At 47.0% G+C, this 27,443-nt stretch overlaps 1 protein-coding gene across 1 annotated transcript in view; it reads left to right on the top strand.

Annotated features, from left to right (window-relative positions):
- The window catches only part of afg2a (AFG2 AAA ATPase homolog A), a 76,777-nt gene that overhangs the window by 6,684 nt on the left and 42,650 nt on the right, over positions 1–27,443 (top strand). Inside the window, exons 11-15 of the mRNA XM_068325209.1 lie at positions 3,355–3,509; positions 8,548–8,757; positions 10,795–10,848; positions 11,113–11,192; positions 13,630–13,756. Of these exons, the coding sequence (XP_068181310.1) occupies positions 3,355–3,509; positions 8,548–8,757; positions 10,795–10,848; positions 11,113–11,192; positions 13,630–13,756 (626 nt within the window). The remainder of the gene's footprint in view (positions 1–3,354; positions 3,510–8,547; positions 8,758–10,794; positions 10,849–11,112; positions 11,193–13,629; positions 13,757–27,443) is intronic.

Here is a 27,443-nt window from a genome sequence, read left to right as displayed (position 1 = left end):
ACCCAGGAATCACAAAGCCTGGGGTATTTTTTAATATGTGTAGTGTGTGGAAACCCCCTGTCCTAAAAATAAAATAAAATAAAATAAAAAAACTCCCCCAAAGAGGCTCTGAATTAAAATGAATATGAATTAAAATAAATTTCATGAAGAGAAGAAAAATATGTTTCAGGCCTCCAAAGATCCTCACAGACAGTGAAGAAGTATCACTCTGTGGTGAAATGCGGAGTGGACTAATGCGGACTCAAAACGCTCACGCGAGTCCAACGGGTTAATATCTACGTGTCGGATGCGTGTCGGATGCATGTTGGATGCATGTCGGCACGAACACTTTAGAACGACGCGCCCCCAGAAGCCATCCCGTGGCCCCCCGGAGCCACACAGACTCTCTGTCGTCCTGCTGGCGTCCAGCTGATCCCAGCGCTGGCCGATGACTCACTTCCAGTCCAAACAGTACAAATCGTGTGTGTGTGTGTGTGTGTGTGTGTGTGTGTGTGTTTTGGTTGGTGCCACATCCGGACACACTGTTTACAAGCCTCTCTAAACAGGGGAAGCCTGCTGGAACAAAAAAATAAAAGGAGAGCTTGTAAAATTGATTACGTGGAATAATAAACACACAACTCTGTCCCCGCTCGGCTGAAACCGGCCCGCTGTGTTTTCAACAACCCCCCCCCTCGGTCTAAACTACCCCAAACGAGCGTGGAGTGATTTAACGGAAACAAACGACGCGTTTTGTGTTTTTTGTGTGTGTGTGTGTGTGTGTGTGTGTGACGTGGGTTTGGACAGCAGAAGAAGAAACGATCCAAACGGCGCTGGGTGCACGCCGGTGTGTTTACCCCCCGGCTTCCTGCCCTTATAAAGCCTTACCCCCACCCGCCGGCCCTTTTTAAAGCCACTCGAGGAATTTAAAGGCCGCTCACATAAATATCCGTCGGCTCAGCGCTCCAACTTTATTTGAGGCCTCTGTTTATAAAATCCGGAAATGTGCTGCTTGTACTCCTTAACCCCGGCACTTATCTTTTACCCGGTGACAGCTGTGTGTGTGTGTGTTCATGTGTGTCCGCCTGCACACGTTTCCAGCATGTTTGGAGTGTGTGTGTGTGTGTGTGTGTGTTTTAAGAGAGCATATTAGCGCAGCCCCCTCAGCTCCGGGAACAGATGCCGGTTATTGTAAATACAGGTGCGACAGAGTGTTCCGGAAGCCGCGGACAGTAATGAAACCCTTCCTGTGGCGCTGATTGTGTAACGCTGAAAGTATGAGGACCGGTGTGTGTGTGTGTGTGTGTGTGTGTGTGTGTGTGTGTGTGTGTGTGTGTGTGTGTTCAGAGCGTTACACACACCTGAGCTTCCTCTTGGTGGACGTGAGCTTCCTGTTCCTCCCCCCCCTCTGAAGCTGAACCCACACGTCTGGATCGGTTGACGGACGCGCTGACGTCAAAATCCGAGGATTTTTGTTTTCAGGGGGTCGTCTTTTTTTATTTTTTTTTTGGTAATAACGACGCGGGGGTCAGCGGAGGTGACCCCTGATTTTTTTTTTTTTTTTTTTGTGGGGGGAGGTTTGTTTTGATCCGCGGTAATGAAGACCATCCTCCGCTCGCAAAACCTCAAATAAGTGCTCTCCTCTGGGCTCGGCGGCGCTGCGATCCAGCCGCTGCGTCTCCCCCACACCGGGGTCCGGGTCCCGGTGTGATGCTTTGCAAATGTGCATTCTTCTACATTTAGAGGGCCCCACTTTGTCTCGGTTTCCACTGGTCTCTGGCGAATTGTAAGCATTCTGGAGAGGAGGGGGTAGAAGGGATGCAGAAAAAAAAAAAAAAAAAAAAAGAAGATGAAGAAAGTGAGTCCACATAAGGTTCAGATTAAATTATGTTGTGTTGCCGTTTTTTCCCCCCATCTCCCTTCCCATCGGATGTTTTCATAGCTAAACCAAATGTATGCTCGGAGTCGGCCAAAGGAGAGGGAGAGAGAATCCCTGAAGCGAGATGTTAGTCGCGTCCATCGAATCGGGTTTCTTCTCCGCCAGGCTTTTTATTATAACACTGGTAAAATGTTAAAATCACTCCTGAGAGTCTGGAATGAGTCTGAAATATTTACTAAACATTCGTCAGCATCATCTTTTTGGGGGTGGGGGGTGGGGGGGGGTATTTGTATGCAGCCGCAGCACAGACCAGACCTTTAAACCCAGCATGTCCGTCTGCGCTTATTGAATTATTGGAAATTATTGGAAAGGTGGAAATGATGGGATGTTCGAACCTCTGGGAGAAAAAGCAAAAGCAGAGATATTGTACCCCAGGGGGGGGTACTCCTCCTCCTCTTCCTCCTCTTCCTCCTCCTGTCCGTCACTCGTCTTTTTGGACGACTCATGGAAAATATAAACAGGATGCAGTCATGTCTGATCGTAAATCTCCTCCCATCTGCTCCGTGGCCCCCTGGCCCCCGCTCAGAAGACGAATCCAAGAGTGTGTGTCTGAGAGATGTGTGTGTGTGTGTGTGTGTGTGTGTGTGTGTGTGTGTGTGTGTGTGTGTGTGTGTGTGCATTCATACTTACATATCGCTCAGGTTTGGAAACTGGTTTTCGTAGCTACTAATCACCGTCCACGTTCAGCTTGTAATCCAGACCCGTCTTTCCACCTGGGGGGGTGGGGGGGTTGAGATCTGCACAGCTGATGCACACATGGCGTGTTCTGGATTCTTGCGGTTCCACTTCGCCGCTTCCCTCATGTTCCTCTCTGCCTGTTTAATAATCGTTGCATGCAACGGTGCACCCGACCCCACCTGAATCATCCGACCGGTCTCCTGTTGCAGACGTTCTGATTTTTTTTTGGAGGCTATTTTTGGGGGAAGCCACGAGTTCACCTCAGACATGAAATAACATCCTCTGCTGCAGAGACGGGTCCTTTATCGGGATTTATATCCTTCCCCCTCGCGGAGACGAGGACCGGAGTGGAACAGTGGGGCTCACCGACTAGAACCGTCAGACGAGAAAGAGGAACGGAAAGTTCCTGCAGCGGTGCAGGAAAATACGATTGGGAGGAGTTGGAAATGTTTGAGAAAGTTTGTAGTTTTGTTGTCGTGAATACATGTAAAAACACAAAAGTATCCGTCAGACACACCTGTCTGCCTCCTCTCAGATAGAACACACACAACACGACTGATGCCTCTAGAACTAACGGATGTTTGAAAACTCCAAGAACTTTGACATCCTCTCTCTTCTCCGCTGTAAAGAAGGCTCGGTTGTTCTCAACCCGTCACTTTGTTTTAATCGTTGAAACACTCGTCCTTCTCTTTCAGCTCTCAGGTTCTCTCTCGCGTTCCCCTGCCCACCTGATCGAACCCGTTCACCCCGTCTCTCTGCAGGTCTGCGTGCGCTGAGGCGAGCGCTCGACGGCTTCCACCCGCCGTCCGACCGGCAGCTGAAGGGGACGGTGACCGTCACCCTGCAGGACCTCCAGTGGGCCGCGTCCGTGGTGAAGCCGAGCGCCATGAGGGAGGTCGCTGTCGACGTCCCGCAGGTACGGTAACCCCCTCCATCGCTGCGACCTCTGACCCGGTAGCACAAAGAACGTAAAATCAAAGCATCAGTTCCTGGTTTCACTGCTTCAAAGCGTCCAGAGTTCTTGAGATGGTTTCTTGGACCCCCGCTAACGTTCCTGAGGTGGAAAAAGGCTGTAAGTGTGAATGAAGGGCTGCGGTCGGGGGGGGGGGGGACGAAAAACAAAAGACATAAATTGAAAAAGTGATGCGTTCCAGGCTTCGACAAAAAATGATGTGCAGCTCCGAAGTCTGGCCAAAATGTGTTTGTGTTTGGTTTTCCGTTCCCAAGAAGAGTTAAAGAAACGCAGCTGGTCGGGTGCGGATTAACCCCTTGGTAGAACGGCACTCTTTAAATTCAATTTAAATTAAATGAAATTTATTTTATTTTATTAAATTTAATTAAATAAAATTTTTTATTTTATAAATTAAAATGTATTCGTAGATTTGAAGTGTCTGGATTGAGACAGCAGGGAGTCGATTCTCCTCAAATAAAACTTGATTAAGCTCAAGTTTAAAGAATAAGACGTGAGAGCGAACAAAACACACTTTTTGGTTCGGCCTTTTGTCATAAATCTCTCGACAAAACACCCGCAAACATCTGGCTTTTGTCTCCGGCGGTAACGGGTCCTGTTGGCATCCATTCCAGCGATGAATGAATCTGCAGTTGACAGCAGTTTTTTTATTTTTTATTTTTTTCCGAGCTCCGTGGTTTTTTTTTGTTCTCCCGAACGTGACGTCACCCCAACACGTCGACGGACGCTCGTATCGTCGCCCGTGGGTGATGCCACGACGGGAACGCCGGTACGTGGACATCGGTTAGCATTAAACAAGCAAAAAAAACAAACAAACAAAAAAAAAGTGTATGCGTTTGTCGAAGGAACGCAAAACCTACTCAACAGATTTTGACGGAACTCGGCGCCAATCGGAGTAAAATTTGTCGATCCACGACTTTTTTTTTTGTCACCTGAACTCTGATGATGCAGACAACTTGCAGGAATCAGGATGGAGGGGGGGGGGGGTTAATTTAACTAAAAGGTTCTGTCGGAACCTTGGCAGACGTACGTCTGATTCAGCAGTTTGATGAAGCATAACAGGAACGGAGTAATTCCTCTACTTTTAGCAGGTTTACACACTTAAACGATGTGCTTTTACACACACACGTGTTACAGAAGCGTTATCAGTTCAGGCAGGAGATGCAAGAAAACAAAAACCCACGGAGACGCTCCAATCCCAGCACCCTGCCTCCTTCATTTATAGCATCTTCATCAATTACACAATCCGTCCTGGATTCCTCGCCCTCCTCGCTGACCGCTGAATCCCCCTCCCAAAAAAAAACGTGGTTAAATTGAGGAAAAGTGGGCCCCGTCGCCATTTTTCCCCCCCCTGAAGATGAATCAGTTTGCTCACAGCGGACGGATGGATGGATGGATGGATGGATGGAGGGAGGGGGGGAGAGGAAAGAAGAGAGGACAGCGGTAAGACTCCAGGATGTTTTGGAGTTTTGCATGTGCAAGACATAACGGACAGGAAGCGGGCTAACATCATCCTCCACCGGTAATTGAAAGCAGATCGGGTCGCCGGCGGTTCCTGCCAAGCGACTAAAAAAAAAAATAAAAAAAAAATAAAAAAGGGAAGAGGAGAAGATGAAGAAACGTCCTCTCTACCCCCCCCCCCACACACACACCACCACCACCGGTCGCTCCGCTCTGAGCTCACCCGTCCACATCCAGTCCTCCGGGTTCCTGGAAACAGAGGAGTGAGTTTCTTCTTTTCTCTCTCTCCCCCCCGAGCGCAGCTCAGCTGAAAGAAAGGCCGGCCGCAAAAAAAAAAAAGCCCCGGCCCTGATTATATCCACATGAGTGAAAACATTTGTTTCAAATCCCATTTTATATAAGAAACTTCCAGCGACGCCGGATGAACACACACACACACACACACACACACACACACACACACGCCTCTCTAATTTCTTTTTCCGTGATGATTTATGTTATATATTTACACACCAACAAATTGAAAGTTCATTCTTTTTTTAATCTGTTTGTTTGTTTGTTTGTTTGTTTGTTTGTTTGTTTGTGACGGGACATCCTTCCTCTTTTTTGACAGTCTTCTTCTTCAACCGTCATTGCTTTTTTTTTTTTTTTTTTTTTTTTTTGTAAAAATAGTAATCATCTCCCACTTTGCAGCCTGGCTTTAATATTTTCATTTTGCAACTGCGGAACAATTCTTCCTTTTCGTCTCTTCTTTTTTTTTTTTGTTGTTGTCTGAGAAGGCCCCCCACACCCTCCTCTCCCAACCCCGTCAAAGGACCAGACCTTGAGAGGCCTCTTGTAAAGTTCAGAAAACAACAGTAAAAGATAATAACCGGGTCTCGGACGAAAAAGGAAGGGAATGGAAGGGGGAGGGGGGGGTGCAGTGCAGAAAGGTGTGAGTCAAAACATCACCTCCTCCTCCCATTCGTGACAAAAAGCACCTTGCATTTAATGCACCTCTGTTTTATTTCTCACAATGACTCCATTAAATCTGCAGAGACTTCATTAAAAAACAAAAAAACCCTGTTTTCCCATTGGGACAAGACCCCCCCCCCCGTGCTGGGATGTGGATTATTAGTAACAAGGAGGGTTTTTTTTAGCTTTCCTCTCTACTTTGACTCGTTTCTGCTCATTGATTGTTAAGAATTCAAGGACAAATCTCGAATTTCAGAACCTTGAACTGCGCTTGATTGTGTTGAGACTGTTTTCCTGGTCCGTACATGTTTAATTTAATCAGAAAAACAAAGGTTTTTTTTGATGAAATTAAGCACTTATTTATTTTTTGTTTTAATTTTTTTTAAATTTATTTATTTTTTAATTTTATTTTAAAAGTTTTGCTTGACAGGTTGTTCAAGTCAAACATTTTAAAATTCAAGGCAACATATATTTATTTAATATATTTAACATTTCTAGTTAAAATGATTACAATAGAAACAATTAAAGTTTATTTAGAAGTATGGATTAAACCTCTTTTAATCCATTAAATAGAAGCTGCTGAAATTCTGGGGAAAATCTAATTATTAATCTCAGATTAAAACCTCAAAATTAAACGTTTGCATTCATTAATTCCAACAAGTGATTGATCTAAATGGAAAAAAACAATCAGTAATGTTGTTTGAAGGAGCTTTTAATGTCATTTCTATAAGTTTTTTTAATGAGAAAACTCCTACATGTGAGTCTTCAAGCCTTCCAGGCCAATAAACCACAGGGCAGAATTCCTCCTGGCGTTGTCCAAGTTTAAGATTCATCGTCTGGCCCGAATACGACGTACAGTAAACAAACATAACATAGCTGGCGATGGAAACGCTGTTTAAAATGAGTGCCCTGGAACGCCACGTTTATCGTCGCTCAGCATTAAAACGGGAGGAAATGAAGCTAAACAGGAAATGTAAATATCTTAATAATAACTTTTACAATTGTCTAGAATTAGCTCAACCAGACTGACGCCAGCAGGTAGATGTGTGGACGATAATCCACGTGTATATTCCAAACGTGGATTATCGTCTCTGAGCGTCTTCATCCTGTCGTTTCCTCCGTTCCTCCCTCTCCTCGCTTTGTTTCACGTCATTCTTCTTCTTCTCTGGGCCTTCAAATGACCTTGGTGCCCTTAACTCCTCATCTTTGCGTCTCTCCCATCTCATCTCCTTCCTTTCCAGCCCCCCCCCACCACCTCCCGTCTCCGTCGTTCGGTGCTGTCCATAAATTGTTCGGTATTTACAGTATGTGGCCGGACGCCAGGTTTCCATTAGGTGCTTTTCGTTCCCCAGAGACGGCGCCGGTGGCCTGGGATGTGTTACCTCGGGATGGAGAGGAGGAAAAGGGGGTTAAAACGGGGGGTGGGGGGTGAAGTGAAAAAGAGGAGCCTTGATGGCGTGATCGTGAGCTTTAAGTCCAGTCGAGGTAACTTCCTGCGTGACTGGACCTCTAAACTCGTTTCCTCTCGGCATGCAAATGCGTCGGGAGAGCCGAGCCAAGAGCTGGGGGGGAGGGAAAGAGAGAGAAAGGTGGTGTGGTGTGGGGGGGGGGTGCAGGAGATGGGAGGGATAAGAACGGAGAGAGATGCCATAAAAGCGGATTAAAAAAAAAAAAAGGAAAGATAATGGATGCTTGATGAAGAACGAGACAGGAAGGACGAGGGAGAGGTCTGAGGCGCGTCTGGACGAGGGCTTCTCTTCTTATCGACTTTATCTCCTCCGGGTTTTGCACTTCCAACCCCCCCCATTCCTCCTTCCACCCCCCCATCCCTCCTTCCACCCCCCATCCCTCCTTCCACCCCCCCATCCCTCCCTTCTTCCATTCGTCAGACAGACAGCTGTTGTTGTTCACTCCGTCCAGAGTTACCCCGGTTCAACCCGAGCCCTCCGTTCCTCCATCGCCTTCCAAATATGCTTTTATATTTCAACCCCCCCCTCCCTCCCTTCCTTCCCTCAATCCCCCCCCCCATCCCCATCATCAGCCTGAAAGAACTCCCATTCTGCTCGGGCCATCAGAAAGTTAAAAAGGTCGTCCGTGTGGGTTACATAAGGAGACGGGTGACGTCAGCGTGCAATCAGAGCGTGTTTGGCGATGCGTTTGGGTTCGAGCTGTCACAGATTAGAGCTCTGGGTGGAACCGGTGGGGGGGTCGGACTCACCCGGATCCGTCTGTTGGCCCCCAACACTCGTCCACGTCCACCTCTGACAAGACATTCCTCCTCTTCTTCTACCGTTTCAGCTTCCTCCGCTACAGTCTTGGTCAAATTTGTGATATTTTTTCTTCCGCTTCTTCCTGATTTCTTAGGTTTTACTCCCTTCTGTCTGTCCCGCGTACGTCACAGACAAAGTTTATGCTCCAAATTACAATTAAGCCCCTGTTTGAAACAGTCATGACTTCATATTTCAGCTCTCGTTCGACTGTATTTGTCATTTCGACTCTTGTATTTCGACATTTCTGTTTGTTTCATTCGACTTATTCCAGTTGACTCGACCGCGTCTCCTCCTCCCAGGTTCGCTGGTCGGACGTAGGCGGGATGCAGGAGGTGAAGCTGAAGCTGAAGCAGGCCGTGGAGTGGCCCCTGAGGCACCCCGAGGCCTTTGCCCGAATGGGGATCCAGCCGCCTAGAGGGGTCTTGCTGTACGGGCCCCCGGGCTGCTCCAAGACCATGATCGCTAAAGCCCTGGCCAACGAAAGCGGCCTCAACTTCCTGGCCATTAAAGTGAGTCCAGTCATGATGTCAGGGTTCGCCAGTTTGGTGATGTCATAAGTTGATGACTTGTGGATTTGATCTGGTGTCGGACTTTAAGTAGAACTCAAGAGTTCTTTCCTGTTGGTTCCAACGATCACTTCATCAGAACACCGCGAGAGGGAAGCTCCTGATTTCTGAGCGCCGTCGCGTTTCTGACACCCGACCTGCGATCCGACCGCCGTGACCCGTCCTGAACGTGAAGGTGTGACCAAAGTTAGGAATACGATTCAAGACAAACACGCGTGGACCAAACAGGTCGCCCACGTATTTCACACTCCTGTGTTAAAATAGTCTCAAAAGGGGGGGTGGGGGGTTTCCTGCTGACCTGGGGTGGTGTTGGGGGGGGGCATGTTTGACTGCCCAACTTCCTCTGCAGAAAGCTTCCTCACCTGACCTCTGACCCCGTGTTTTGTCCGCTGTCATTAATCACCCCATCCTCTCTGCCCCCACCCCAACTCACCCCACCAGTTCTGGTTGACAGAGACTGATTGATCAGCCTGTTGACGCTTCGATCGGTGGATCCTTGCAAAGCCGTTGCCGCGGGAGACGCCAAACCTCGACAGAACCCCTCATCTGGGGGTGGGGGGGGGGCGTCATTAAGCCTTCGCTGGCGTCGAATAACGTTGAACGTCCGATATTCAGACGCCTTTTCAGGGGGTCGTGTTGGAAAAACAACTTTTAATTTCCCACAAGAAGTTCCCTGAATGTTCGTTTAATTGCGTTGAAATCAGGACGTTCAGGAAAAACGTCTTTATAATAAAATAAGGATGTTTTTTTTTTTTTTTTTGGCATTGTTTGATTTCCCAATACATCCTGATCAACATTACTTTACACAAACAGCATCTGCAGCAGCTGGAGGTAGGAATGCGTTATCATTGTTGCCGTATTATGTTCGCCGCTAAACAAAGACTCGCACCATGTTGCTGAAGTCACCAGGAAAGGGGGTGGGGGGGGGGGGTTAGGGGTATCTCCTTCACGAAACGGGTCAAAAACATCCTGTCCCCTCCTGCTGACAGCCGCTGTCCGCCCGTCTGCCATAACAGTATCGGGTTTTTCCAGTGCGAGCGGTTGCTTTGACATAGATACGTTATCCACATTCAAAATGTGGACACTTAACGGCTCTGCCTGTTTCCTCTGACTGGAAAAGAAAAAAGAAGCCTCTATTATCATCGTGTCAATTCCAGTTTCCTCCCGTACGTACAAACGCAACCCGGCTCGTGTCACTGCAGTGTCGACGGTTTGAAGCTCGCCACGGAAACGGGGAGGGAGAGAGAGGAACCTGGGATTAATGAGTCAACCTCCGCTCTTACAGCAGGAGACAAAAGGGCTGGGAGTTAAGTGTCGTCTCCTCCGCCGGCCCGGAGGTGTTGAAAGGCTGGATTGCAGAGGAGGAAGTTCTTGTGAGGGCTGAGTGGATGTTTATCTGCTTGTGAGTGACGGTTGGGGGGGGGGGGGGGTTGGTCGTGGAAGAGTAAAATTAGTGGCGGCGGTTTGAAACGCCAGACGGCCGGTTGTGAGAATTGTTAGCATCTGAAAGACGACATGGAAGCTTCAGGGGAACGTCTGAGCTGAGTCCCATTCACGAGGAAACATCAGGTGGTCATAGGTCAACTCCCTCTCAGCAGTTAGCCCAGAAGTGGGATCGGTTCACCTGAATTCACTGTTGGTTCATGAGCATTTTCTATTCCTGTCATCAGACAATCAAAGACGAGAAATGATTTCACTGAGACTCTTCTGTGTTTAAATATGAAGTGTAACGTTAGCAGAAATGTCTTAGCCTGACTAAGACGGAGCATTCAGGCCTCATTCAGAGAAAGATGTTACAATGAAGTGGAAATATCACAACAATATCAAGTAGAACCTCGAGATATGAGTTAAATCTGTTCTGACTGAACTCCTAAGTCAACATTTCCCCATTTACAAGAACGAGATCCGGTCGCTGTGATGTAAAAACCCGATTACTATTATTTGAACTCACTTAAATGGTGTTGAAATGACTTTCTCTAGGGTCCAGAGTTGCTGAGCAAGTACGTGGGGGAGTCTGAGCGAGCTGTGAGAGAGGTACGTACGTGTCTTCCCGTGCGTTACCACCACGCTAACATTTCTTGATGCTATTGTCACGTTGACGCGAAGCGAGGTCCATTCCCGCACCTCCGCAATCAACTAAACTTTTGTTCATTGTGGGTATTTTTAGTCGCTGACGGAAAGGACGGATGGGATTATAAGTGCTGTTTTTCCTGTATATGTTTTGCGCTGGGGATTATTCTACAGATCCCTCCTTAAAGGCCTGTTTTTCCTCTCCTCTATTGTTGCTGACACTCGCAGGTGTTTCGGAAGGCGAGGGCCGTCGCTCCCTCCATCGTCTTCTTTGATGAGATTGATGCTCTTGCCAGCGAAAGAGGAAGGTACAGTACGTTCTTTTCTCGGCTAAAATTAGCGGGAAGGAGGTAAAAGACTCGATTCTCACCTCCCCGTCTCACTTCTGTGGGCGATTGTTCACCGCTGACCTCCGCGACTGTCCACTGTTTACTATTTTTGGCACCGTTGCCACCCATTGTCCAGGGGTGAGTCATGTGCAGCCATCGCCCCCGGTCTGCTTTGACTTACCATCCCTCGCCTGCATCCCAGCTTCCCCTCACAAAGATTCAATTATGAACAAGCGTCCTGAGAAGCATGCATAACCATTCCATCAAAGCCGCTTCCCATGGTGTCCTTTTAGACTTTTTGCGGCTTCGCGCGACTGGCGAACACTGAACACAGTCTTATCCGGAGGCGCTTCAGTGGGATGGTACTGGGAACATCTGTGGCTTAAAGGGAAGTGGTGGTGGGGGGGTGACGCAGACCGGAGGCGCACAAACGCTTCATTGTGATCGTCCAGGACAGATGGGGAAGGCTCAAATATGCGGCTCGCTTCCTGGCCGAGCAGACGATGAAGCTAAGCATCTTGCTTAGCAATCCCAACTTGAGTAAGTCGGGATTGCTTCCAATCCTGATTTACTCGAGTCAGGATTGGAAGCAATCTCGACTTCAGTAAGTCGGGATTGCTTCCAATCCAAACTTACTCAAGTCCATTGCTACGAATTTCCCTCTCTTCTCGTCCCCCCAAAAAAAAAGGGTTTTCAACATCGACAGGAAGTCTTCTTTTCCAACGCCGCACATTCACGTCTTTCCAAACTGACAAGCAAAGGAAAGCAAAGCCAACAATCTTTTATTTACTTTATATTTGGAGCGTCTTGACTCGGCTCCAGCGTACAGGATGTGACTCTCCGCCAATTTACTCTTTTTTTTTTTTAACTGCTCATGAATTCTGCCTTTCCAGCGTGACTGAACTCCCCTCCTCCTCCTCCTCCTTCTTCTTATCTCGTCCAATTTTGCGATTGGTTTCCCACCCAGTTGCACCAGGGCAAGACGGTCGCGATGGATTCGGTGGTGGTGGTGGTGGGGGGGCAACTCGTGCTGTGAGGCCACCCGTCATTTGAAAAATGCACTTAGCGCTGATCTATAAACGTTATTTATTGGTCTTCACTTCCTGCCATGTGTAATCAATGGAGAGGCTCGCACGCGCCAGCAAGACACAACCCGAACAGCCTCGCTGTTGTTACGTGTGTGTGTGCGTGTGTGTGTGTGCGTGTGTGTTGTGTGTGTGTGTGTGTGTGAGGCAGGAGAGGCACCTGTAAATCTGTCAGCCGACCTGCCACGAGTCCAAACGGGTGGAAATGAAATGAAATGAAGAAGAGAGGAAGAGAGGAGCAAACCAGAGGGACAAAATAAAGGAACAGACGACGAATGTGGACGGAGGCGGAGATGGACGGATGAGAGAAGACAAGGGAGGGGGGAGGAGGGGGGGGGAGAAAAGAAAAGATTGACTGAAATGAAAATAAAGCGGCTGCATTCCTGACGGAGAGTCTGGAACGGCGAGCGGGAGATAATTATGAGAAATGAAAGGCAGGCTGTTGAATCTGAAACGAAACGACGACCCAGAGTGAAACCTCCCTCTCGTTTCTCCATCCCCCCCCCCGCTCCCACCCTTCTGTTCTCCCCCATCACCTCCCTCTTTGTCTCACCACATTTTCCCTCCTCCATGAGTTTTCACCTCGTATTCTGTCTCCCCTAACCCCCCTACCTCCAGTCCAGTCCAGCGCTCTGTCCTCTGTTACCTAATTCTACCCCCCCCACCCCCATTATCTCCCCCATCCAAACTTTCTCTCCCTCCTTCTCTCCCTTCATATCTCATTGACAGACCTCCTTTGTGCTCCTCTGCAGCCTCGTCTCTGTTAATGACGTCTGGCACTTCCGCTGGCCCTGTCAACAGAGACTCTGTGTGTGTGTGTGTGTGTGTGTGTGTGTGTGTGTGTGTGTGTGTGTGTGTGTGTGTGTGTGTGTGTGTGTGTGTGTGTGTGTGTGTGTGTGTGTGTATCCCTCTGTCTCTATTGCATTATGGAAAATAATCTCTTGGTGATGCAGTGACGAACACAGTGATGAGTTTCTTGAATCTTGAAGCCAGTCTTCATGTATTGGTGATGAAGACTGCTGCATCGTCCTCCTCCTGTTAAAAACACGTCACGTTGGACTCCTGAGAGCGAGAACCGTTCCGCATCATATTTGTGTCGTCCTCTCAGTCGTTCATCACAAGTTGAGTTCCGTTCTTTCCTCCCCCCCCCCCCAGTTGTCTCTTTTCACATTTTTCCTTTTGCACCTGGGTTCCCTTCCATCCTCCCTCCAGGCCATCCGTCCTCCGTCCGTCCCTTTTATCATCAATAACTTCCTTTTTCTGACAATCTACATACGTCCCTTTCCCTTCTCTTTCTTCCCCCTCCACTCATCCGTCTTGTCTCCCTCCAGCTCCTCGGGCTCCGGCGGCGTCGGCGACCGGGTCTTGGCTCAGCTCCTGACGGAGATGGACGGCGTGGAGCAGCTCCGGGACGTCACGGTGCTGGCCGCCACCAACCGGCCCGACATGATCGATAAGGTAAACGGACGCCGGCCCCCCGTCTTTCCCCTCTCCTTCCTCCTCTTTGGTCGGTGATTGATAAGGTGGAGGGGATGTTGTGTGTTTGTCTCTCTTGTCTCCTCCCGTCCCTCCCCTCCTCTGTTGTACATGATTGATAAGGTCAAAGGTCAATCGCTCTAGTGGAGTCTTCCACGACTCTCTTCAGACGGTGTCACGGCGTCGCTCAGCATTCACGGGTTTAGGTTGCGTTTGGTTTCAAAGTGGGGGTTTTTTTTTTTGGGTTGTTTGGTCTTTTTGCACAGGTAATTTAGTTTATTTGGTTGAATGACGCCAAAAAACTCCATCAGTAGATCAAACGGTGATCAATCCAGACAGGTTGATCCACGTGCACTCAGCTTTTCATCTAGAGCAGGGGTGTCGGATTCGTGAATAAAGAAAAATAACATCAGACACAAGTTAGGACATTAACCTTGTTCACAACGTTTTTGTTCATGTTAAAATGGGCTGAATCACTGCATTGTGGGAAATGTAGTTTTGGTCAAAAGTACACTTTTGAGACATTGACCTTTTATGCTCTCAAGGGCCACATAAAATGATGTAGAGGGCCACATTTGGCCCCCGGGCCTTGAGTTTGACGCATGTGATCTAGAACATCAGCTAAGGTGAACTGTGTGCGATTAAATCCATTATTCTTGCCGTTTTTATCAGTTGTGGCCACACACAACATGTCTTTTAACCCTGATAGATTAACTTCTCGTTCATCTCTACCGTCTTCTCTTTCACGACAAGTTGAGATGCTCCGTCCTCGTCCGTTTTCTATTTCCCTGCTCTTTTATCTCCTCCTCTTCCTCTGGCCATCCACACAAAAGCTTTCTCCGCTCTCTTATCCACCCGTCTCCGTCCTGATGAAATTTCCTGAGCGCTAATCAAAGACGGAGTCTGGGCCTCGTCAGAAGGACTCAGGAAAGGAGGATGTCGCGGCGCTTTGTCAGCTCCTGCTCGACCTGCCGTCTGTCTCTGCTTCGCTTCCTTCATTTCATCAATCCTTCAGTGTTTCTGGGAACCAAACATTTGTTTGGTTGCATTTGTTTGAAACAGTTGATGTTCAATACTGAGAGTCTTTGAGGAATTTTTACAGATTTCAGTCCAAATAGTAAAACTTCCAGAGTCAGAATAAATCTTATTGTCATCTTTTGTTTTTATTTCATTCTAAAATGTAGTAGTTCTTCTTTCAGTTTGTGCAGAAGAAGTTTTCTTTACCCTTGTGAATGCATTTGAAATGTAGCTGTGTGCATGTCTAGTTGTTGATGAGTAGTTTTTGTGCATAAAATTGAACGTCATTTCCAATTTTTTTTTGGTGAACGTCTAAATTCTCATTGCAAATCTATCAGCACATGAGGGAGAAATCCCCCTCGTACAAATTTTGGGTTTAACCCCCCACCCCCCACCCCCCAACCCGTTTCTAACCCACTTGTGGTGAATTGATCCATCACTGCGGTGGGGGAGTGACAGCAACTTCCTCCACCTCTGAAACCGGTCGTCGTCTTATTTCAAACTCTATTAGCGGCTGGGAAACGAGGGTGTGTGTGTGTGTGTGTGTGTGTGTGTGTGTGTGTGTGTGTGTGTGTGTGTGTGTGTGTGTGTGTGTGTGTGTGTGAAGAAAGAGAGAAATAAGCGAGTATAGTGGTAGGTAGGGGGGGGTGGGGGTGTCAAGCCCCTGGGTGGACAGATGGGAAACCCCAGGCGTCCTTCCACAAGCTGGCCTCCCTCTCAGGAAGTGGTCTCCCGGGCAGCTGAGAAATCAGATTACATCCTCCTTCCTGCACCCCCCACCGAGTTGTGTGTGTGTGTGTGTGTGTGTGTGTGTGTGTGTGTTTGTGTGTGTGTGTGTGTGTGTGTGTGCGTGTGTATGTGTGTGTGTGTGTGTGTGTGTGTGTGTGTGTGTGCGTGTGTGTGTGTGTGTTTGCCAAGATTCAAGTCATTTGAATGAGGAACACATATGACATAGATTGGGTGATGAAGCTGGCAAATAAAGAGATACCCCCCCGGTTTTAGCACCCTATATCTTTTGCCACCCTCGACGCTGACAGTTCACACCGGAGATGGGGGAGCATTTCCATACCAATGGGAGGATATGATGGGACAAATGAAGATTAATGGGACGCTGGGGGTGTCAATGAAGTCATTGTCGAGGCTCCTGGGGGCCTCAGCTGTTCGATGGCCGGACTGGGGGGAGAGAAAGTGATGTTTATTTAGTTTTGAAAGTAGCTGGCCTGATGTCCGTCTGTCAAACGTCACCCCCAAGACGACGTGGATTTCTGCTGCTCGTCTGGTTTAAACAGGATTCATCAGAGTTTGGAGACTTAAATCCGTTAAGAGTAAAGTCACACGACTCGAGCACGTTTGGGATCTAAGAAGCATTTTAGCAAGATTAATCAATCAGCCGATGGGTTTTAATGGATTATTTTACACAGATTTTAGCCACAAACTCCTGAATATCATCTTGTTTACAGCGTTGCCTAATTGTATAATCAATACACAGCCTTAATCAATACCAAAACTTATTGGTATCAGTTTCCTAAACATTAACAAACAAAATGTTTTTGATTCATAACTTTAAGTTTATGGTTTTAGTGTAAAACTTGCAGAAACAAACCCTGAAGCTAATTGTTTAGCGTCACCAGTAATGTGTAGTTATCTGTACTTAATCCATAAAATCCCTGTACTCACATTGTCCCGTTGCGTGTCGTTGTGAGTCCCTCTTTGTTGACTTTCTCCTCAGGAAAAGTCGGTGTCGGTTTGTTGTTTTACTGAACAACCCATTTGTTTACCCTGATGTGTGCCGGGCTTCGTCCAGGCTATCTGAGGCGGGGAGGCTGGGGGCGGGGGGGGGGTTACAGTGGAGAAGATTAGGAGCAGATGGGTCTTTTGTTTGGGACCAGAAGTTCCCGACTGTGCTCTTATCAGATCAAGGGGCGAAAGGAAAACAGGGGCAATAGAATTATGGTTGAAAGGCCGGGACGTCTCTCCTGAAGCTCCGTAAGAACGATTAGCGTGGCCGCTAGTGGAGACGCGAGGGCTCGTCTTCACATGGGAGATAGACGACAAGAAAGTCCATGAGAGAACGTTTTAGCTTGTAGCTGTTATGCTAATAGCATGGCTGTACGGCTGTGTTCATTTGCAGCAGCTAAGTGGCAAATGTTAGCATGCTAGCCCACTAAACTAGCATGGCCAGTATGGCTTAACGTCGGCATGGCTGGCTCTCAGATGTGGTCATGTTAGCATGTTGTCATTATGTAGCTCAGACCCACAGTCAACAGGCAGTACAACAGGCAGTACAACACAGGCAGTACAACAGGCAGTACAACACAGGCAGTACAACAGGCAGTACAACACAGGCAGTACAACAGGCAGTACAACACAGGCAGTACAACAGGCAGTACAACACAGGCAGTACAACAGGCAGTATGGCAGCTAGTACAACACAGGCAGTACAACAGGCAGTATGGCAGCTAGTACAACACAGGCAGTACAACAGGCAGTACGGCAGCTAGTACAACAGGCAGTACAACAGGCAGTAAAACACAGGAAGTGCAACACAGGCAGTGCAACACCTAGTGCAACAGGCAGTAGAACACAGGCAGTACGACAGGCAGTACAACACAGGCAGTACAACACAGGCAGTACAAAACAGGCAGAACAACAGACAGTACAGTATAAAGTATAAGACGAAACACCAAAAAAAAGAACTGTAGGAATATAATATTCTAAAAACAGTTTTTAACTCATGATGAGCAGAAGGCTGAAGGGGGGAGGTCCAAAGGGCCATGGTGTTTTCCTTACTATAAACATGTCTAATATTATATATAATATTTCAAAGTGATCCTTGTTCTAATTCTGTTAAGTTCAAATTAAAGAATTGGTCTTAAAATTGAACATAGTTGATAATCGAGCGTATTTAGCGACATTTTTCTGCTAGTCTGTCTCGCGTTCCGACGGCGTGGCTTCAAAGGGTCTCATCTTTTCCATCCACTGACTGAACATCCAGGTTCCCATCAGCCCCCTGGGCTGCAGTGTGGCGTCCGAACAGGAGATGGTGCCAAACCTGACGCGGGTCAGCTCTGTGGAGAATTCCTCTCCATCCTGGTGATTCCTACAGATCAAACTCCTGCCAGAGAACGCTGGAATGAAAAGCGTTGCCCTGCTAGTAAACATCTGCAGGAAGTGTTTGCAGTTCCCACTGCATGAGGATAAAGCCTGGCCTTGAAGATAGAAGCGATAACGACATGTTCTTTTTGGCCTGCGACAGCAGGAACACGTCACACTAAATCAATCCGAGCGTATAAAACAGACTCAAAGCGGACGTCTCTTGGAACTAAGTCGTGTTATATAATAATCTCTTTGCTGTTTGTTAGCGACATGTCGCGCAGGTTGCATTTTAAAGAAGCTCTAGCTGCTAAATCCACAATAATTCAACTGTTGTAGTATTTATCTTTTGGTCGTGAAGTTCTACGGCGTGAGTTATGGCACTGAAACGTGAGCCCTTGTGAAATATTTTATGAGCCGTGGTGGACTTGCGGTCTAGCACATACTTCAAGCCACACATTTGCCAGCGTTTGCGATTTAGCTACACGTTCGCTATTTACGGATTAAGTCGCGACGCATCCGACCGACAACCGCGCAGCACGTTGCACCCTGTCGTGTCAGTAAAGGTGCTTCAGTTCACTCTGATAGGTCACTAATAGGTCACTCTGTGGCCTATCGGGCTTCAGCGGGGGTCGCCTGGAGTAAATCCCCCGAGGTCGAACCCCAACATCTGCCAGCGTTTTCTGAGCCCGTCTGGACGTCGCTAATTGTAATCACAGGCGAATTCCGCCAGACTGTAATTAGTGGACCACTTGGTAAATATTCAGGCATTAGCTTTGTGTAGCTTTGATCCCCCCCTCTCTATGTGTGTGTGTGTGTGTGGCTTTCTATTCATGCATGCTGCCGCTGTGCCGGTTCTTAATCAGCGATGTTTTTTGCGAATGATTTATGGTTTTGTTGTCGCCTGGCCGCTGAACCAGAATGCTCAGGGTCACCCCCCCACCTGTTGAGAAGCGTCAAATAAGTTATAAATCACACAAGCAGAGGTATTCTGACTGTCTCACACTCCGTCGGGATTCCATCGCGTTTTTTAAAAAAACCTACTTGTCACGAATCAAGGTGTGGATTATTCGTGATTTGTTGGGGAGGATTCTCACTTTTCTTTAAATCCCGCCCTCCACTGGATTGAAAACCAATCAGAGATGGAGGTGGGCGGTTCTTCTTCCCTTAATTGCCTTGAAATCCGTTCAAATCTGAATGACGTGACATTTAAATAACCTTTTGATACCAAAACCTTCAGTGGCATCAATATTTATAGATTAATCATCAAATCAATTAATAACCATTAATAAAATGAGTGTTTATTGTGCGTTAGGTTGCAGGAATTGCTCTAAATTCCCCCGTGTGGCGGCTGTGGAGGGATTCTTCAGACCCTTCCTTCATGAATACCTTTTGTTTCGCCTTTTTCTCCACCTGAGCCGAGCCTCCGCTCGACAGGAAGCGACTCCTGGTCTAAAAAGAGCGGCCGTAAGCCTTCCAGTCAAAACAGGCCATACTTTTATTTTGTGTTGAACTGACGTTATCATCTCCCAAGCTTTGCTCTCCTCTCGTGACGAGCCAAGCATGATGGAATCTCTATTGGTGCTGTCTTAAAGGATTAGAGCTCATTCACTGTTTTTTCCTGACTGCACAGTTCTGAATAGGGCCCCGCTGCCTCGGTACAGGGTGTCCCGCTGGAGCCCAGCCGTCTGTATTGTCCACACTGTAGCTGATGGAGCCGCTCCGCGTCGACGCCGTGTTCCTTTTATGATTTCTGATTATTAATCAGCAGCTGCAGATTTTAGGGGTGTTCGTTTTTGTGCTGAACTCCGTCTGGTTTCCTGCCCCGGTTGTGTTTCTAAACGAGAAGGCGGCAGGGTGAGAGTTTTGGCTTGTGGCTTAGTGAAGCTACAGTGGCAAAGGAAAACAAAAAGTGTGTGTGTGTGTGTGTGTGTGTGTGTGTGTGTGTGTGTGTGTGTGTGTGTGTGTGTGTGTGTGTGTGTGTGTGTGTGTGTCTTTGCAGGCGAGAAATGGGATACCACCTAGGGATGGATGAGCTCTGGGAAGCTGTGTGCGTATGCATGCATGTATGTGTGTGTGTGTGTGTGTGTGTGTGTGTGTGTGTCAGCAATGGGGGGGAGCAGGATCCCCAGGCAAGTATCAAACTTCAAGGACTGTATTAGTATCAGCTTACACATGTGTGCATCCAAGAATACCACCACAAAAAGCCTCCAATCTGACCAAATACAGGAAGAAGAGGGGAAAAAAAAATCCCCCTGCAAGACCAGACCCACTCTGCAGCCACAAACTTAGTGGAAGAAATTGCGACGGCAACTAAAACTTGGTGAAATCTAAGAAGAGTTTGAGCAGCAGTCTTAAAAAGCCTCAGAAAGACTCTCAGAAGAAGAAGAAGAAGAAGAAGCTGCTGAGATAAATCAAAAGACGCTGCGTGTCTGCCAGCTGCTGCTCTGTTTTGGTGAGCTGGAGAGAGATGATGGTGGAGGAAGGTGTGTGTCGGGTGGGGGGTGGGGGGGGGAGTGGATAGGGAGGAAATGAGGGCTCTTTGTGCTCTGCTACCTGGCAGACATCTCCAGCATGTGTCGTCTTGCCTCTTGGCAAGCTGAGACCACCGGCGCCCTTGGAATGCTCTCAGTTCAGGAAATCTCATTTATTCTCATAAATGCTGCTCCTAACCTCCCTCCTGCAGCACGACAGGAGCGCTGGGGTACTTTCTTCTTCTTTTTTTTACTTCTTAGCGTGTCTTTTTCTGCATTTAAAAAAAAAAATCCCTTATATCACAATCAATTTAATCAATTTAATTGTAATAATGTTGTTCAGACTAGAAATAGTTGGAGAATTTCTTCATTTTCACCATAAAATGCAGGATTGTTTTAATTCTAGCTCGTTGTTGTTGTTGTTGTTGTTGTGACACAAGCGCTTCATCCGCCATGTTGTTTGTTTTTACCACGTGTCACATGGCGGTATCGTCCAATCAGCACAGCCGTCCACCGCTCGTCATCAGTAAGATGATGTGATGTTTGAAAAGTGTAATATTATCCATCACAATCTAAAAACAAAGAGATCAGCAGCTCTTACGCGTTGTGGCTACTGCCAATCAATCAAATCAATCAATCAATCGATCCATTCTGTATGGATTTGTGTATTTTATCTTCAGTGCAGACGTCTATTTGCTAGTTTTTACCAAAATCCATGTCAATAAAATGACAATCTTTTTATCTACGTGAAAAAGATGGGATGTCGCCGTTAGCGCCGCTGTTAGCGGTGACGGCGGTGTCTTTATTGTCCCTTGTAGCCCCCTTTGTACGCACTCTTCTCCCCATTTGCTTCCTTTTGCTGCGTCTCTTTCTCTTTGACTCCCTCTGCCCTCCAATCACAACGATCCTATCTCTGCGTGAGATTCAAACTTCCTCCGTTGGCCAAAAACAGGCTGGCAACAAGGGGGCTGATTAGTACCACAGGGGCCCAAACAATCTGAACCCCCCCCCCCCCCAGACGTTCTCGACAGCCCCGACATTGTCCGACGGCCAAACGCCGGCCCCCGGTGCGTCATGGGTCCGTCCAAGTCCAGAACGGCGGCTGAAGGGACAGAACAGGGCCTGTGTGGTGCCTCTCTATAGTCTGTGTGGAAACAAGGGGGCTGGAAGGAGTCATCATCAGGATACAGTCAGACCCACATACAGAGAGGCTGGTAGGGGGCCAACTGGAGGGGGGGGGCAACAAATAATACCCCCTTTGTATGTTCCACATATCCCCCCCGCTGAAGCTCCCTGAGCCGGGCTCCCCGCTCCAGGGATCCCAGCACCACGTTAGGAACCGCTTACAAGACGTGAAGGTGTAAGTCTGGGGGGGGGGGGGGGGTGTTGAAACAGTGATGTTGAGAGCGTGTCTCTTTTTTTTTTGCCCCCCCCCCCCTGCAGTCCATCTCGACAAGGCCCATGGCTGTGTTTGGGGGGGGGGGGGGGGGCTATATAACAAACGGGCTATTATTTCCTGGAGTCGTTTCAGAGGTTGCGCCGGACGGGCCGGTGGGGGGTGGGGTGGGGGTGGGGGTAACGGTATCCCGGTATAAATCCTCTGCCGGCTTCAGTCATGTTCATCCAGATTTAAGTTACCCATTGTAGCTGAGGTGAAATCAATCCCACCGGGGGGGTGGGGGTGGGGGGGTGGGGGCTAATTGGCTGTCAGTGTCGGGAGTTGTGTTCCCATGTACCGGAGCTGTATGTATATACATCAGCGCTGGTTAAGCATGTGGTTAAGTAGATTCCTTTGGATATATGAGGCCTTCAGCTGTGTGTGTGTGTGTCTGTGTGGGGGGGCTGTTACCATTCACATCAGGATCACGCCTTCAGCTAATGTTTATTGACTGATCTCTTTGAATATCTTTGATCTCCATAATGTCAGAAAATAGATGAGAGAAAATTGTCCTATCATTTTTTTTATATTATTATTATATCATATATTAAATTATATTCTGGATTATGTATTATCTTTCCATCCAAAAATCAACTTTTAGCGGTGGATTTATATTTATTTATGTATTTTATTTATTTTTGTAATTAAAATTTTTTTTTTTAAAAATCAACTTTTAGCGGTGGATTTTTAAAAAAAATTAAATACATTTAAAAAAAAAAAAATCCACCGCTAAAAGTTGAGTGGCCTCCCACGAGTTTAGAGTGGAACTTTTTTTATTACGACGATAACAACGCGACCCCCGAGGTCAGGCAGAGATACACCAATAAAGCGAGACAGAAAAACGCGTCTGAGAGGCCTTTGAGGCCCCCGCAGCAAAGACTTGGCAGATCCGTCGGAAAGACTACGACAGCGCGGTGTCATTCCATTTCCTCTTTCACAGGATCCTCTTGATGAATGACCGTGTGAAAGGCGGCGTTTTTCGTAGGTCTGGGATTGCGGCGGTGGAAGGGTAATCGCCCCCCCCCCTCTACATGTCATCTCTGAAGTCAGAGTAATTTATAGCTGTCAGGAAGTCCCCAGAAGTTCCCTCCTGACCAAAAGAACCTTGACATGGGTGAGGTAAAGGGGGAGGGGGGGTGAGGGAGAGTCACACCCACAACATGCTCTCTTGTAGTTCTTGTGTCCAAAGGCCAAAGGAGGTCCCGTCCTCAATCCTGTCGCTGGAGAAATGAAAGAATTCAGGGGTTGCCTGGTCCACTGTCCTCTGGGCCAGACCCCCACAACTAATCTCTTTCATCTCCTTCTTTTTCCTGCTTGTGGGGGGGGGGGGTTCTTTGCTCCTGTCGATTAGATCGCCTGGAGGAGATGTGGCCCTCGTTCTGCATCACCCTTCCCTCTTTTTTGCTGAACTCCACAGATCTCCCCCCTCCCTCTCCCTTTACCTTCCCCTCCTCTCCCTGCCGGGGCCTCTGAGTTTGGACTGCCTTCCCTTTTGGCTTTCCCCTCTTCCTTCCTTCCTCAGTTCCTCCGCTAATAGCTCCCTTGTTCCTGACTAGTCAGGGCTGCCAGTTGAGCGGTCATTCGTGGAAGATTCATTCGAGGCGCTGTAATTGTAAACAGACAGGGAGAGCGAGAGAGGCACGTTCGAGCATTAGTCACAGACACAACGCAGAAAGGAGAAACTCTGTCTTTTTCTTGGACTCCCTCCTTCTTTCCCTCTCTCCTATCTCCATCATCTTTATTACTTCTCCGGTTGTACCTCCTCTAATTTTCTGCTACTCATAATTCAGGTACCACTTCCATCCACGGGGCGATGGGCCATCTCGTTTCACCGCTAAATGCTAACCGACTTGCGTTCCGCCCACGGCTTGCGATCTTATTTTTTTCCTTCCCTGACATCGAGTCACATGTTTGTTGGGTTTTTTTTGTGTTTTTTTTTGCATGGCTTCCAGCTGCAGGGAGAAACAAGCACATGACCACACAGCGAAACAAAAAAAGAGATTCAGACTAACGTGACCTCCCGACACCCAATCGAGATCCTTTTTAGTCGATGCTAGTTGATAAATGTCCAAACCAGATGCGGTATCTTTAAAAAAAAAAAAAAAAAAACCTCGTCAGACTCTTATCTAGCATGTGAAAGCGCTTCCAGAAAAAGTTCAAGTATTTAGCAAATTAAGTTAAATAATGCATGCAAACTTTAGATATCCTCTGCCAGTGGGATAGCGGGGCAATTTTAGCTTGTAGGGCTTTTGTATGCAGTCAGCTAACGTTTTAAGGGTCAGCAATGTCTGCTAATGTTTCAAATCTACCTGTCTTATCAAACCAAGAATAGAATCTACTAAAGTATTCCTATATTTTTCTGTATTTCTGGGAAGTTCTGCTTTAAGGAATGGGATATCTGCGTAGGAGTGCATGTCTTTGAGTTGCCCCGGTAGCAAAGAAATTCATTTGTTTGCTGGTGGAAAGCCTGAACATGAGAGAGGATGACACGAGGAATGTGTGTGTGTGTGTGTGTGTGTGTGTGTGTGTGTGTGTGTAAGTGAGAATCCAAAAGTACCAGGCAACCAGACCTGTCCGTGACCTCCAGCAATTGCCTCATAAAGCCTTCGCTGTAAGCCGTCAGCAGACAGCCAGTTGCACGCCGCTCACTTTTCCCTTTTCCTCCATCTTCCTCTTTGCAAATGTTTTCTTTCTTTCCCTTTTCCCACCACGTATCGCCTCAGTCCAGCAATCGTCCGATTATAGGAAAAGATTTCTCCGGCGTTATCAAACCTTTGCATTGCATCTGCTTTTCTTCCGCTTGAACAATTTCGGAACCGCTTTTCCAGCAAATTTAGTTCCTCCTTTATCTCTTTCAAACGCACGTCTACGAATGTGAAGATTGAGCGATACCCGTCATTAGCGTACCTGCATCCCATGCAATGCTCACTTACCTCGAATGAAAAAAAGCAACATTTGAGTGTTTACTTAACTGCAAACTGACACAGAGCCACTAAAAAGACCACATACCCAGCTGTAAACATACCACAGTAGGCTCTGGCTTTGTGATCTGCTGTGTGTTTTCACTCACAGTTACCTTTTGTTGCGTGCAATAAACATGACTCAGTTGTTAGGTCATGGGTAAACATTTGTCTTCAGATAATGCTCCTTCCACCAGCTATTATGAAGAGCACTTTGAGCGCAGGCAAAAGCTGGGTTTTCTGAATGAATGGGGCATTACATCCTCTCACAGTGGAGTTAAATACATGTTCTGCAAAACTACAGGGTTGTCTAAGGACACAATAAAACTATGGGCAGGAAGTGCCGAAGTAATTGGTGGTTCATAATGCCTTTCTTTCACATTACTACATTACTATAAAACCAGAGTAGTATTTGTCTTTCTTTTTTTTTTATGTCTGACCTTTGACCTCCCTGGTTGGAATCAAGGAGTTTGAGAGTCTTTGAAGAAAGGTATGCTGAAGATATACGCACAGATTGTATTCTTCATTCTTCCACAATCTCAGAATATCTGTAAAACACAAACTTGTTGCATCCGAATAGATGTATTTTTTTATTTTTTGCTTTTTTTTAAAAAAATGGGGAAAAACTAAAAGAATGAAGTTGTTCTCCGTGGCGGTTTTGCCGATATTGCCCTTGAAAACATTCATTTTTCGGCTTGATTGCGGTGCGGATTCTCTCAAGACAAACAAAGCACACCAAATGCAGCACGGCCAACCGGTCCAATCCCGAATTAAGGCAGAGAGAAGCTTACAGCTACCGATTAGATGACGGAAGCCACTAATTAAAAGCTACATGCTCTACAGATTACATTAATTTTATTTTCTTTAGCGTCGACCGGGGCCCATAATTTCAGAGCGCGCTTGTATGTCTGTGCACATTCCAGGACAGCTGCCTTCTGTGTTTGGAAAGTCCTTGTGCACAGAGGCAGCACTGTCCGTCTACTCTGCTCCCTTGTTGGTAGTTTGGAATGAGGAAAACAAAAAACGCACAAACTGGGGACATTTGGAAAAATCCTGGAGCCTCCACATCATTCAGAATAGATTAGAAACCATTCATTAGGCCTTTTCAACAAGAGTCTGTTTTCAGAAATGTTTCCCTTCCTGGATTAGGTTCCGTGGATTGCTGCCAATACATTTTGTGTGTTGTGAATCGGAGATTGCATTATGCTCGAGTGGTTTGGGTGGTTAACCAATGCGCTTGCTTTGGAAGGCTGCAGGGAAATGTTGAGCACCTGAGGAAACCCACAGGGTTGCTCACAAAAGACTAGGTCTTGTATGCATTCTGAAAACACTTCCAGAGTAATGGTGTTCATTTGGCAGACTGACCCAGAACACTTGTCTTTGTGCTCTAATTGTAAAATGAGGATACACAAGGCAAATTTTTTTGTTTTTTTTTACGGTTGAGCCAGATTGTCAGCCTTCCCAGAAATAGGCAACAAAATGAGCCAAAGACTCACAAATCTGTTCAAATATTTCCCTGGCAGAGTCACTGTGTGATTCAAGCAACTCTGTGGGTCTTGTTTCCCCCATGAACCAGAAAAGTTTAATTAGAATCATGAAAAGAAAGTCAGCCAGACATAAATTCTTATCAACATAGCCTTTGAAATAAAAAGGGTCTGGAAATGTTTTATATAAAGCCGAACTTCCTATTCTATTTCTTGCTCATTGTTTTAAAGGTGATTACTTTTCACTTTGAGCTGTTATGTAACCAGGATACGCAAACACCCTCATGACACATTTGATAAGGTCTTTTTCGGGGGGTTCTAATTTTCTCTGGTTGGAGCGATTTTGCTTACGTTTGGGGAAATAGATCTTTTTCGTCACGTTCAAGAAGTCAAAGCAAGGAAACACCCAAACCAGTAGATACACAACACTTTTTGCACGACCTTCCTGACACCAGATGCGCAAGCAAGTACACAAGTGCATCCTGAATCCTCTTGTCATTGTTTCCTTCCCAGCAGCGACGGCTTAGACACTTAGAGGAGGATAGCCCCCCCACTTCACCCCCCCCCCCAAAAAAAATCCCTCAACCCTTTTCTCAAATGATGGAGAGAAAAGAAAAGAGAGAGGAAATAACTGAGCCCTTGTGTCTTCGCTTCCATTCCACCTAATGCTTTTTCCAGACCTAGAACTCTGAAGGCTGACCTTCGCTCACAAACCGGATTTTTCCTGTACCCTGCACCTTAGATTTCAGGAAATGTACAAAACAGGATAGCAAAGCACAACATATTTCTTTTGTTAGGGGTTTTTCTTTTCTTTTTTCGGAGAAAAAGCTTTTGTGAATCCTGTGACATCAGCAGCTAGGGCTGCAGTAATTTTCTTTTTTTAGCGTTGACTGTGGATTTGTCTGCATCATCTGCAAATCTTAGTCTTAGTTGCTGTTGTGATTGTTCAGCTGTACACAATCCTCAGTAAACTCATTAACGCAGACATTGCACAACAGTTTTGCAACAAGGCGACCATTCTTCAAGGCTTTTTTTCTGTTTACACTGAACAAAGCAATGGCATAATCCGCACATTTATACCAAATGATGGAAAAGGATAGAGGCAAGACTGTCCTACCTTCACCTAGTTGTGTTAAAGGGGCAGAATATCAAGTTGTTTCAGGATATCAAGAACCCAGGCAAGTCCAAAGCAACTAGACAGGC

Source organism: Antennarius striatus, chromosome 10, assembly GCF_040054535.1.
Source record: "Antennarius striatus isolate MH-2024 chromosome 10, ASM4005453v1, whole genome shotgun sequence".
Classification (NCBI taxonomy): Eukaryota; Metazoa; Chordata; class Actinopteri; order Lophiiformes; family Antennariidae; genus Antennarius; species Antennarius striatus.
This window is presented reverse-complemented; position numbering and strand designations above follow the sequence as displayed.